The sequence below is a fragment of the Hippoglossus hippoglossus genome, chromosome 4 (assembly GCF_009819705.1).
Source record: "Hippoglossus hippoglossus isolate fHipHip1 chromosome 4, fHipHip1.pri, whole genome shotgun sequence".
Taxonomy (NCBI): domain Eukaryota; kingdom Metazoa; phylum Chordata; class Actinopteri; order Pleuronectiformes; family Pleuronectidae; genus Hippoglossus; species Hippoglossus hippoglossus.
Window position 1 is genome coordinate 11748675 of NC_047154.1, and position 14575 is coordinate 11763249.

Genomic DNA, 14575 nt, shown 5'->3' on the forward strand with positions numbered 1-14575 from the left:
GTAGGATAATCACTTGTGCTTGATTACCATGTAATTACCATAACATGAACTCACAGGAAACCCTGACAATGAGAATGTGAGCTGGTTAGAGTTGCATGTTTAGGACCATGAGGAAACTGAGGCTGAGGGAGGGCGTCTCTCCCTGTAGAGGCAGAGCATGTGTGAAGAGTAGAGGGGAGCGTTGGTTTCTGTCTCTGCGCGCTGATCCAGCTGAGGCTGCCGCTCAAGTGTTGCATGCTGAAGAGATAGAAAGCTGTAGGATGAAGGCTCGACCTGCGAGAGGACACGAGGGGAAATGAAGATGAAGATAAGAGTGGTAATTATGAATGAGAGCTTCTGGAAATATCACTGTTATGTTCCGTTGTGGGGACATTTAATGTTTATTCTGTCATTGTATAGTACAGTGTGAACTAATGACACTTTATGGTGCTTGATTATCATTGTTAACAGTAGCGTTTGTATTTAAAATATTCCCATAAGACAACAAGTTGTTTTTTTAATTATGAAACATGAATTCAGAAGCCAAATTTTTTGCACCGTTCATTAAATCATGTTTCCTTGTTGCCAGAGCATGATAGTGGCTCAGCTGACATTTCATTTGCTGCCTTGCATGAGAAGCTGTTATATTGTTGCTCCTGCTTTGAAAGCAAAGTCCGAACAATGCTGCTTATGGCCAGTTTGGGACATAAATGTAGTGACATTTTCTAAATCAGTTACTCTGACTAGATGTGTTTCATGTGTCTCCTCAGTACCAAGGGGTTAGTGGCATCATCATCGTCACCATGGTTACCAGCATTATGTTGGTGTACAACAGCGGCTCCGGTGACAGATCACCTTCGTCATCCGCATCATCATCAACTTCCCGCCGGTTAGATGCTGCGAGTTCGGCCACAAAAAAGCCGGAGAGACTGCAGAGACTCACGACATCTACACTCGAGGGGTACGCGGGTGTCATGGATCATAAGGTAAATAAGCATCAGCACAGAGGGACAGATCTGACTCCTCATGCAATTTCTCCAATTTTGCATCGCTATCTCGGTGCACAGGTCCAAACTTGCATGAATGCCACAGAAATGAGGCGAAAAGGAAGCAGAAGATTTGTGTGTCAGTTTATGATATTAATCAAGGGCTTCGTCAGTATGTTTGGCTGTCAGTTTTTCATCTGTCCAAGAAATGTGAGATGCAGGAAAGTAGCACTGGTTGGCACAAAGAGAGATCACTCACCAACAACCACAGAAGCAAAGGGTTAAACCTCAGCTTGGTTGTGTGTCCCAACAAAAGCATATGGCAGGGTTTGGGCTGAGGGATCAGCTTTATGTGCATCAGGTGCCTATAGAGGGGAGTGGGAATCCAGGAAATCTCCATGCTGGTGGGTGAAAAGTGCCTTGTGACTAAATATTTTGGAGGAGGCACAGAGAGGCCAACAGTGGCATAGTCAGTCTGGCCATCGGAACCACCGAGAGGAATCCTGGTGGGTGGGTCGCGGACATCTGGGGAGCTGGAGCCAATCCCAGCTGACATTGGGCGAGAGGCAGGGTACAATCTGGGTGGTCGCCAGCGTATCAGAGGCCTGACACACAGAGACAAACAACAACACACTCACATTCACATCCACAGTCAATTTAGAGTCTAAACCAAACCCCAATCTGCATGTATTGGGACTGTGGGAGGAGGTCGAAGTACCCAAAGAAAAACATGCAAACTCCTCACAGGAAACTGGATGCAGACCGGGAACCTTCTTGCTGAGAGTTGACAGTGTTACCCACTTCACCACCATGCCGCCCTGGCATAAACCAGTCCAATGGCATGTCATTATTTTAAGTATTATTTTTACATTTCATTATAATGCTTTTAAAACAGCATACTGTTTTAGGTATAACAATAAAGTTCTCCAATTTTGGTTGTGAAAATTGTTCAGCAACTTCTGTTGAAATGCTAAATATATGAAAAATAAGCTTCAAGGACTTTCAGCAATACTGTACCCTGTAAATGTACTATAACACCATGTAATCTCACTGGAGCTGAATATACTGTGGTATAGTACCATCTCTAAATTCTCTTTGTAGTTTACTCCATTTCTTGATTTATAATTAATGCGTCCACCATGAAATATTTAGCGACGAAAGCATTTAAAAGGCAATGGATTTCTACCAGAATGACTAACATGGGACATCACTAGTTTAATCTCTTGGCCATATAAGCACCACAACAGTCATTGTTACTGTAACGCAGGGGCCCATCAGTCAGACCCGGTGTTGCATGCAGCTCAGTCAGACAGATCGTTCAGGCTGCGTCCTCTCTGCCCTCGGTGAGAAATATATGCAGTGAAGCAAAGCAGAGTGGAAAGGACGTCGCGTTGCTGAGGCGGCGCCGGGCAGGAGAGGATTTGGAGAAAAGTGTTGGTCTCACTGCTTGATGATCAGTGACATGAGAGGGTGAGTGCTTTGGAGAGAGGTTTGATCCGGCTGAGGCTTGCTGGACTTGTTCAGCGATCCTCTGAGATGTCGAAAACCTCCATCCGGTCTCTTTCAAACCCAATGAAAAGGAAACATTCATTCATAGATTTTTCTTATCGCAGGAACTCTTAAGAGAAACGAGAGGCTGCAGCGTTGGCACATTTATTATTCACAATCCGTCCTGACCGTCCACCTTCTCCTGGTTGACGGCTGATTCATGATGGATTCACACTGACATTTTCATGCTGCTTAGTGTCACGATGCTGCTGCTCCTGCTGCACCCTCCGACAGAGCCAGGGAATGATTTAACCAAAGAAGTCCTGCTGGAGGGTGCAGTGGAGTGGGTGGATCAGTCTGTTCCCTTCAGGGTCATCTGAGGTCTGCTGTTGCTGGAGGGAGTCGTGGCTTCAGCTATAGCTCACACGCATTCAAACAGCACCGGTACACTGATGCCGACAAGCCCATGCAAATGGCCAGACACGTTAAAATTGTATGCCCCTCAAATGGGAGGAGAGCTCGGTCTAATGTGTCTGTTGGACCCTGTTTATGGCCCATATCACTGTACGTGCATTCAGCTTGCATGTCATTTCACAAAGGTGGGTGCTGGTCTGTTTGGCTCGCTGAAGAAGTCATAAAAGCACACGTTTATCACTGAGAATATCTTGCTTCACGTGGCTCAAAGTTGAAACATTTGGCTTGTTTCCTTCAGTCCTTCCGGTGCTTAATGGTGGAACGGAAACAGAGAGGAGTGAATTCAAAACCCACAAATCTTTCATGTGAGATCAGACTTCAAATTTCCGGATATTTTGAGCCTAGTTGGAGTCTCTGTATTTATTCTCTTGCTCTCTTCCTGCCTTCTGCAATGTTTGCGTGTTTTCGTGAGATGTCCTCCTCTGGTATGTGTTTCTCTTCTCTGACAGGCTACAGTAATTGGAGCTGCAGAGTTGAATAGGCGCCTTCAAACACACGCATCCACGTCCACACGTTTTGAGTTTGAACACAGCCGCCACATTCCTCTCTCCTTTCTCCGATGCTTCGCCGATTTCAAAGAGATGCTGACCTTTGAAGAACTGTCAGCAGAATCAATCTACATTGCCCTTCTATACGCTCTAATCACAAAGACAGTGTGAGTGCATGGATGTGGACTGTGCAGGGAACCAGTTTATGATGTATCTACTTATTATGGACGATACCTTTCTGTTCTCTGACACCCTGTTAAGCAATCGGCCTCAGAGCAACAGGCATCATTAGGACGTCAGTTATGCACAAATAAAGTCCTGTACCGACGATGACCCTTCTCTTGAATTTTAAGCGGCGGTGTAGAAAGCAGCTCGTAATATGAGACGTTTGAAATGACAAAAAAATATCTATGTGCAAGATTACTGAATGGATGAGAATATGCTAATGTTTAATTCGGCTCACAGTAAGGAAGCACATCTAGCGAAACAGAGTGAATAGCAAGAGACAGAATTATGAACATCAGGTTTTTTTCAATCGCAAACCATTGACTGCATATTAAGATGGATGGCATGGTTTGCAGATGGGACAAAACTAAAAAGTCGAAGTACACGTCAAGATTTTTTTTCTCAAAGATGATTTCTGTCATTTTGATGATAGTGATGCAGGGGCGGATGTTTCATTCCACCGCATGTACTGTATATATATAGCAGCAGAGAAGCAACACCCATTAACCTTGCTAAAGCAAATAATATGCCATATTTTAGTAGTAAGAAAAAACAAGATGCTTAACAAGAAAAATAAGGATCTGAGAGCAGTGAGCCAAAGCACTGTGAGGCAAGGAGAGGGGGGATGCAATCCGTCAAAGCTTAAGAATCCTTTATTTTGCATCTATAGGTCGCAAACATGCATTCAGTGCATATTGTTTTACTATTTTAAATTATGTAGACACTCATTACTTATGTTTGCAATGATATTGAGGGCAACAACTCTCTTCAGGGGGGGGTTCCAGACCCACGCTGTCCACCTTGGGAAATCCGCCCCTGCACTGATGTTTGTTTAAGTGTTAATTTTTCCAGTAAGTTTGGTTTTGATTTGTTGTTTAACGCTATGAAAACAGGGTGAAAGGTAATAATTGACATCTGAGACTGACTAACGATTGGTTGAGCACTTGTATCGGCAGAACGTCGATACCTTGGCTCTAATTGCTACTGTGCAGACTCCAGGGTCCAAATACACAAGATGGCAGCGTTTGAATCCGGGATATTTTGGCCTAATTTCTGGAAGAAGTGGAGACGCTTCAACCATCTTCAAATACTTACATGTCTCCCTCTGTGCTGCTAACAAGGCTGTGTCCTCGTCCTCCCTCCTCTTTGTCTGAGGATGACTGGATGAAGACGAGGAGCACATCCCCCTCGACTAGCCTGCTTCTACTCTCTCAAACTGAGAGCAGAGAAACTTCAGACCTGCTTCTTGAATGTGTGTCACCAGGAGTAGCTTAATGAGACGTCAACTGTCAGGAGGGTTGCAGTGTAATTAACTGGCCTGAGAGAAAAGAAAGCAGCGCTGATCGTTAAACCCTGGCACCGCAGAACAGGCGCCGCTTGATCTACCTCTGCTCTCGCCTGAGCCATTAACCTAATTCCACGCACTTTAGAAAGTGTACAGTTACTGCAATGATCATTATCAGCATCTAAATAATTTTCTGCCTGCAAGATAATACAGCTGATAATCTTTATTCAAGGGATAGTTCACCCAATAATGAAAATGCACTCATTATCTACTCACCACTGTGCTGATGGAGGCGTGGGTGAAGTGTTTTGAGTCCACAGAACACGCTTTGAAGAAGCATTAGGGACGGTTCAGACCTGAAGTCGGAGCTGTTTCGTGTCTTTTGTATCTGATTTGTTCTTTCTTTGTCATCTGTGACAGACAAACTCAAACCAATAACAATAGTCAGGTGCCGACACAAACAGGTTTTCATACTGTAATCATTTCTCCTGTTCACACTGGCCGTTAAGAGATCCCCTCCTGATGTGCTTTCAATTTAAGTCATTTCAAAATATTTTTATTTGTAAGTTTGTTTGCAGAAATTGCCATGTAGGGTTGTTGCAGACATGCACTGCATAATATGTACTAAAACCTTATCCTTCAAATCCAAGGTTGCTAGGCCTGTTTTTTTTATTTTTTCGGTTTCTTAGCTCATGACTCCTCTCTGAACTCTAAAATGTTTGATCCTGCAAGTTGTTTTCCTTTCAGGGCTGCACTCTACACTCGTCTTAAACTGAAAGGGGTGCAGGCAGATGCACTCTGGATGCTCTGGTGCAATATTAGTGGCTGACTGATGGGGTTTGCTCTGAAAGCAATTGTGATTGTGGGTTCCCCTGGGAAAAGTATAAACAGGATTAAACTGATGAGGCTGGCGTCGGTGTGTAGGCAGTAAGTGACTGGGACTGGAACCAGAGCAACACTCCTCACCTTTTTCTTCTGCTGCCCCTCTCAGAGTAAAGCCATGGCTTTGAGTAATCCAGTCAGCATCTCATCAGAGGTCGCTCTTTAAGGTTGAACCTATTTTTTTTTTTAGATCGTTCTAATCCAGGAAAGTGTATTGCTTATGAGGTTGTGCATTATTGATCAAGGTAGACAACCCTCTGTCTGCATGATAATCTGCAGGCTGAGCGTGTCAGCAAGTGCTCAAGGACCCCTCTGCCAATTCAAGGCTGATCATGAGCTGCCTGTAATATGAATTTGATTACTCACTTGTTAATTTCATCATTCATTCAACCTTCTGTTGGTTGTATCCTCCACTCATTGCCATATGATATATCTATCCATCTGATTCTGAAAACCTGCGCATCAGCATCACTTTTTATTGTTTCACAGGCACTCTAAACTATGAGACCATCCATGTAACTTTCAATTGCCTTTTACCAGTTTAACACATTCCCTGACTATTAAAATGATTAAAACCTGCTCAGGAGTAATTGTTTGGACAGTGCCGGGGGGGTAATGCTCTCAATCCACTGCATGAAGAAGAAGAAACAGGAAAACGGGAGTGTGACTTTTTTCCGATGTCAGGGAGGGTGTGTTTGTGCAGTGAAGTGTGTAATCCACTCCAGCCTACCTGTTATTGAGGGAGGAGGTGTGAGCACAGAGACACACTCCTACAGGAAATGGCGTCTTTTGGGCAATGTGTCGGGGAATGAAAATTCCTGTTCCTCCGTGCATCATCAGAGTGTGTTTGTGTGTGTGTGTGTGTGTGTGTGTGTGTGTGTGTGTGTGTGTGTGAACAGAGGGGATTACAGCTGATTCTGGATCTAGACACTTTAAGACAGTTGCACACACTTGCCAGAGAAACGTGATTGTATTACATATCGTGATATCTAGAGACACATCGAGCTCTGTACACACACACACACACACGCACACACACACACACACACACACACACACACACACACACACACACACACCCACACACACACACACACACACACACACACACACACACACACACACACACACACACACACACACACACACACACACTATAGGTAATCATTCAGCGTGGGGTCAGAGAGACGGTGGGGGAGTATTATAAATAGCAGTGGGAGCAGCACAGCCTGTGGCCCTGGTAATATCACCTACATGTATGCACGTACTCACAGACACACACACATACACACTATCACCTCAGAACCTGATGGAGTGTGAAGCTCGGAGCACAGTTCAGAATGTCAATGCAGCTCTCCATTAAGGTTGGGAATAATTCATGTGAACACTCTCTGGGTTTTTTTTTGCTGTTGGATCATTCATTCTGAGCTCACCTTCTTCTACTGTGAGAACCTGGTTGGACATAACAACATATCACATGCCAGCAACCGTTAAGAGTTCAGACACACCAGGAGCTGCCAGGGTTCAGTATCTTGCCCAAGGGCACGGCATGCAGGCAGCTTATGGGCTCTTCTTTAATCCATACCGCATCATTACACCAAGTATCATGGAGCTTGCACCATCTTGATTTCAAACAAACCAACAAAGTTATTGATATGGGTGAAAACATAACTTTCTTGGTGGAGGAAGGCCTGAAAAGACTGGATTTGAAATCCAAACTTTTGGCTGCATTATCAGTGACACTTTAGATTAAGCTTGGGGAAAATACCGTCCTGTCTGCATGGGTTGTTGTATATATAGACTTTAATAAACTTGGCCAGGGCCACATTTTAAGGCCAAGTCAAAAATTTGCGAGCAATAATTGACCTGGAGGAAGTTGCAGATTCATTAGAGCAACTAGCTTGGCTCTACATATAGTGATATCGTTCTGATGATTAACTGTGAGTGAAATGTGTCAACAAATATTGAATCTGCTGTATAGAGGATGACTCCTCCTGACTTTGGTGTTCCCCTGAGGTTTTTATTTTGCATTGCCATGAGGTTGACCTTTGTGGTTTTAAGTGAAATGGATCAACACATTTTCTGTGATTAAGATCAAATGATGGGCAGCATGGTGGTAAAATAGTTTGGATGGTTGCCTCCCAACAAGGGGCAGTTTGTGTAGAGTTTTCTCTGGATACTCTGACTTCCTCCCACAGTCCCAAAACAGGCCGGTTAACTGGAGATTCTGAATTGTTTCTGTATGTTGGTCCTGTGATTGACGAGCCACCTGTACAAAGTGTAGCTCGCCTCTCACCCAATGTCAACTGGGATTGGCCACCAGCCCCTCAAACCCTCAAAGGAGAAGTGGTAGAGATAATAAATGGATGAAATGATTTAACTATTGACGTTAGCTGTTCTGTATAGTTTCTTTTCTTTTTCCTCTATCTGCATGTGCATGGAGCAGATTCATTTCCGATTTTCTCGCAAGCTGGAACGATTTCCACTCGCACAGACGTTTCAATTCACACCAACCCACACAAATTTGCATATACTTGTGTCAGTGACTATAAAAGCAATGATGCTGCATCTAAAATTGGTGTTTTGTCTGAATACATGGCTAGTCTTGTTTAGAAAGCTTTGCATAGCCTTTCATATGCCGAGTGTAATATCTAAATAGGTTCTATATAAAAAAACATAACTGCTTGGGTAGTGAAAATCGAAATGCTTGAGAATACTACAGTGGATAAAAATTGTCTGCCTTCAGTATTCTCTCATTTCCAACCTGTGCCCTTTACCTCCACAGTCTTTGAAGATGCGTTGCAGTACTTGTGCTCTGGTGACCAGCTCGGGTCAGCTGACTGGGAACAAACGGGGTGAAGAAATCGATCGCTCTGAATGCGTCATCCGCATGAACGATGCTCCAAGCGAAGGCTACCAGCAGGACGTCGGCCAGCGCACCAGCCTGCGTGTCGTAGCACACTCCAGCCTGCAGAGGGTGCTGCGGAGCAGACAGGAGCTGCTCAATGCGAGCCAAGACGCAGTGTTCATCTTCTGGGGACCAAGCAGCTGCATGAGACGGGATGGAAAAGGTCACGTTTACAACAACCTGAGGCTGATAAACCAGCGACTGCCCAAACTAAAAATCTACATTATTTCTCGGAGCAAGATGCTGAAGTTTGATGAACTATTTAAAAAGGAAACAGGGATTGACAGGTGAATGTCCACTGAATGTCTTGTCTCTAAGAGGTTTATATTGGAGGGACATAACTGAGACAAAGCACAAACACAAAAGAGGGGCCTGCAAACATCGTCACACACCGCAATACTTTGTGAAAACCCTTATATGTGCAATAATAAGTTCAAGCTGCAAACAGTAAGGCAGGCAGAGGAAAGTTAGGATGACTCCAAGGGCCCTACACTGACATGGGCCCTCAGAGAAAATAATGTCCAGCACTGTTAGTTTGTTACAGATACAAACAAAATGTCTACTGAAAGAGATGGAAAAACATGGTAGGCTGAATATGAACTAATAAAAAAAAAAACTGAAACAGTTGGGGTGTAAAGATTCTGAGACCAAGACCAAAAGTGTGAAATCAAGTTGAGCAATTGAGCTATGGTTACTTTTCTAATTTGACAAACCCCATTTTTCATTTTACTATCAAAGTAGCGAAGTAGGGAACATTTACAAAATACATTTTTTTGGCATATTTCCTAAAATTGTCACTTTATTCTGAGTACACAAGGCCAGTAATATTATTCTCTTTGTCACTTCTGACTGCAGCATTAACACAACAATACATGGAAATCATAAAATTATCATTCTATTCAAAGTTAGAACAAGTTGTATATCCTCTCAATACAGGATTACACATTACACCTATTTTATTGTCTTCCAACTGCATGTGTCGCATGACTATTTTGGTCTACTCGTGATCATGCCTGTGGTAAAAGTTGTTTCAGTTTAATTAGCTCAAGATGGATTATAACCCTGATATTGCAGAACACCCTCGAGCTCATTCAAGTCAGCAGAGTGGGAAACATTTTTTGTAGAAACAAAGAAAGTCTTTCTTTTTGCCTTCATCTATATCTATTTCTGAAAACTGGAGCTGACTGATCAGATAAAATGTAAAAACAAGGCTTTGCAGCTTGTCTCATCCAATCATTCTGTTTCATAGAAGGAGCCAACATGCTCTATGTGTATTTGCACTTTATCTTTATGGGTTTGCTAGAAATGGTGATGCTCTCTTGTCTTCCAGGAAGATTTCCAACTCCTGGCTGAGTACTGGCTGGTTCACCATGGCCATAGCCCTGGAGCTGTGTGACAGGATCAACGTGTATGGCATGGTGCCCCCCGATTTCTGCAGGTAGAGTCATATTATTGTTTGATCCAAGGTTTTCAATTGCCCAGCTGGATTAAAGGTGACAGCATGACTCAACAGAAACACATGGTGCACAGATGAAATAGCTTCAGAAACTCAGTGCATGTCACCACAAATAGGACAAATATAATACTAATACGAATATGTGGCTCCAGCAAACCATGCATTGTTCATTTATTAAAATGAACAATGAACAATCAGTGTCCCTTTATAGGTGGGAGGCGTAATTCATGTAAATACAAGTCTCCATGCAGAGTGGTGCATGTGTGCATTTGTTTACAAGCAGACAAAATGAACGGACAATCTCAGAAGCCAAAGAATCCCCTGACTGACCAGGGAGAGTCATTTTATAGGATTTTAAACAAATATTAAAATTTGTCTTACATTCAGGTGAAATATTTACAGTAATAACTCAGACATTTAAGTAAATATGATGATAAAGTAAACATGATGAAGCCTATCACATAAAATACAATGCACATTAATTAAAATAAATAATACAAAACCATAAAACCTGCACTATATCATTTATCTCCAGTCCTCTGCTGATTCATTTTGGGTTGTCTTATTTTTATCTTAGTTTTGTGTTTCGCGTGTAACGTCGTATTATAAAAGGAAGTCTGCAGCAAATTTGGAAGACATCCAGACTCTTTTGAGCACTCACTCTCTGCATCACGCTGTTTCATCTATTGAATTATACATCCCAGACACCGTGGAAATGCCTCCTACCCCAGGACTTACATTTATAGTTTGTCACTTCCTGTTTGAGCAAGTGGGGCAACTAGTGCATGAAGAGGATGGGACGCTCTCTTCTGCCGCAGCTTCACTCTCGGTGATTTACCGTGTGCTGACAATGCGAGTGTGGCTTTGACATAGAAATCTGGTCGAGTGCATCTTTAATGATGTCGTCAACTGGTAATGACAATGTAACATTTATAATCCCTGCAGTGGCAAATTCAGGAGGCTTTTATTGCAGTGTAGTCCGGCTGCTGAATGGCTGTGATTACAGCACCAGGGAACGCAATCATTTTGACATTTTGGAATAAAAAGAACACGTCTCACTGAATGGGCTGAAAATACAATGCTAAGTCTTTTAAAATGCCTACAATGCAACACTCAGGTGCACTGGAAATAAGAGAACAATTTGGCAATTTGGTTCTCATGTGACGAGAAAGGACAGTTTGAGGGAAGTAACTCTCGTGTCTTCCGCTGAGCTTCATGTAACTGAAAGTATCAGAGCAATGAGCTGTTGTATAATGAAAACATCTTTTATCCCACATTCTTCTCATCTGTCTGTTTTTCTTTGTTCTCATCTCCATCTGTGACTCACTTCCTCTCCTCCCCTCCTCCACCCCATCTCATAATTATCCCCACGCTACTTCCACACGCATCCCTCCACACACTTTTGACTTTCATGCCTCCTCATGCTGTACTCATCTCTCCTCTCTGCTCCCGTGTACAGGTCCTCCTCCCATCCCTCAGTGCCGTATCATTACTACGAGCCCCTGGGGCCCGACGAGTGCTCCATGTACCTTTCCCACGAGAGTCAGAGAGGAAGCCACCACCGCTTCATCACGGAGAAGACAGTGTTTGCTAACTGGGCCCGGGCCCTCAACATCCACTTCTACCAGCCGCACTGGAAGCCCGCAGCCATCATCGCCAGCATGAACAGCTCGTGCGCTCCGGCTCCTGCTGGATCCTGATTCTCTCTCCGGAGACGATCCTAAGAAGTGTGGGATATGAGTGTGGACAGTTTCCAGTGTGCAGAACCCCCAGTCTGGTCAATGCACGTGGCAGCAACAGGACTGAGCGAGCGGCTGCGGCTGTTAGACGGAGGCCTGTACTGTAAGCAGCTTGGCAGAATGGGATCATTGCATTAGCAGCACAAAGGCTCAACAATGGTATAGAAGTGTAACTATTATAGGATGGATTTCATGGAGGCCGGCTCAAGTGTGTGTTTTGACTCTGTGTAGAGCTGCCTTAATAACGCTCGAGCCGTCAGAGAGCGGACACATGATGAGACAACACATTTCATTTTTTATTTAAATGAATTTATATTCTACAGCCACACACAACAAATTGTGTTTTTTAAAGCTAATTGTGATATTTTTAGAGTCACTACGTTTAATTTTTATCGTTTCATTTATACGTTTGTACATTTTCAAAAAGACAAAATGAATAGGAAGACAACAGCACATATGTATATACATATATATAATACATTCTTTTCATACATGTCAAAGATAAAACAAGTCTGTCTATTGCAGTAAGCCAGTTATACCGAGGTGTGGGGTATAATGTTATACATTTAAGGAATAAAGGAAATACTAATAGAATTAAAAGAATACAAACCAATAAAAAGGAGAAGGAGTTGAGTTTTTTGACATAAGTCCAGGTGTTAGCGGCTCTTAGAGGTTGACAGGTTTTCCACTTTGTCATTGTCAATAAAAGAAAACTAGATCTTGTCTTTTTTTTTTCAATGTCTCAAACTCATCATGACGTAACTGATCAACCTATTGATTTGTTTAAAGCTTCAACTGATCATTAGAAATAAACAGTCCACTTCCTCAAGATATTTAGTGCAATGATATAAGTCAGAGAAAAGCAACTGTCACAGCAGGGAGCAGTTAGTGTTCATTGTATACATATAATTATATAATCCCTCAAAACTGTTGTTCTTAAATTGTCTATTGATCAACTATGTGAATAATCAACTAATTGTTGGATATGAACGCTGCCATCTTGGATTTGGAGCCAGACTTTGCACAGTAGTGATCAGTGATCGAGGTCCCGCTTATACATGCTCTCAACCAATGGTAAGTCAGTATCAGCTGTCAATCATCACGTTTCACGTGTTGGAAAAATGAGCACTTGAACATCAGTGTGATAAGAACGACCTAAAATGACAGAAACAATATTTGAGAAAACATTTGTTGACGTACAGTATACATTGACTTTTTAATTTGGTCCATTTCCCGTACTCTAACATGGAGGAGGTGGGCTTTGTGACCTGTACTGCAGCTAGCCACAAGGGGGCAATCAACTTGACTGGGCTTTACTTTTGTGGAGCTGTCACATCATCAATCTTTATATATAAATATAAAGTCAAAGATGAAATGAAGATATAAAATTAAAAAATTAAATATCATTTCAATTTTGACATCAGTATATTTCTAAAATCAGCAGCCCATTCTGGAAGTAATGAGCTTATATTTGTTAAAATATCAACTTGAATTTCTCACTTGAATCTGGTCAAAAGATTGGCGACTTTAAAACATTTCAAACAATTGTAACAATGTGAATATTTAACCCACAGCTATAAATTTTAGCAGAAAGATCCTTGAACCTCTGTAGGTCAGAGCAGATGGCCCTTGGTCAGAATGGCCCTGGCAGCCTGATTCGTCCTGTTATGTTAAAATGAGAACAAGCACTCGAAGGCGTTTTTCCTGACCACAGAGCACGTCAGCCGCTGTTAAATTAATACTAATGTTCACAGCCTCTTCAGTCCTGACACTCAGGTCTCTGTCTCCACCTCTTCAGCATACAGAGGGGGGCTGGTTGTCAGCAGGGGATTATAGTGCACTATCCAACCACATCTCCAGGGTGAGGGGAGCAGCACTGCTGCAGAATCCAAGATGTGCCGTCCTGCGGGGAAGGGCACTGACTAGTGCCTGTTCCTGCGTTAATTCAGGTTTTTACCACCGGAGCCTGCACTCAGGTGGAATCTTAATGCTGTAAAGCTCTCAGGTGCTCGCAGAGAAGCCCATGCACTGCTGGGCCGTCGTGCTAAGTGCGCTCGCTGCTCCTCAACAGATCTGTGTTGTGTGGTTTGCACACTGAGCACTGGCCCTTCATGTAGACAGGTTGGAATTTAAAGACTTCAGAGGACAAACTGGCTTCTACTGAGTCTGATGTTGAGATTTTAAACAGTTGCTTCAGGCAACATTGGGATTTTCATTGAACTTCGAAACGTCAGGAGCGCATACGGTTACTGAAGTGCTCAGAGCCAGAAGGGCACACATCTATGCACGAAATTTTCTAAATTTACTACAACAAACAGGTCGATACACATGTAGGCGATATTACAGGCAAATAGAACAGAAGAGGATCAGGCAGACAATAGCTGAGTAATGAATATTAGGAAGAATAATACTAGAAAAATGACGGGAACGCTCTTCACCGGGAAATGACACAAGGGAAAAGACTAAATACACAAAGAGGGGCAATAAGTCCAGTGGTGGAGGAAGTACTCAAAGTGCAAATTAATAAAAAATCATGGCATTGTAAAGCACACGAGAGGAGGAAGTGAGCTCTGAAACGAGAGGGGTGGTTAGTGACATCAAACAAAAACCTAGAGATACAGAGAATGGAAAATACTGAGGGGTTCCTGACAGGTTTAGATACAAA

At 42.9% G+C, this 14575-nt stretch overlaps 1 protein-coding gene across 1 annotated transcript; it reads left to right on the forward strand.

Moving 5' to 3' along the window:
• On the forward strand, positions 1 to 12533 carry st6galnac5b (ST6 (alpha-N-acetyl-neuraminyl-2,3-beta-galactosyl-1,3)-N-acetylgalactosaminide alpha-2,6-sialyltransferase 5b). The gene is made up of 5 exons (XM_034583942.1): positions 1 to 316; positions 750 to 965; positions 8593 to 9002; positions 10046 to 10153; positions 11631 to 12533. Exons 1-5 carry the CDS (start codon positions 296 to 298, stop codon positions 11869 to 11871), a joined length of 996 nt encoding a protein of 331 aa, XP_034439833.1. The 5' UTR covers positions 1 to 295; the 3' UTR covers positions 11872 to 12533.
• The last annotated feature ends 2042 nt before the right edge of the window (positions 12534 to 14575 follow it).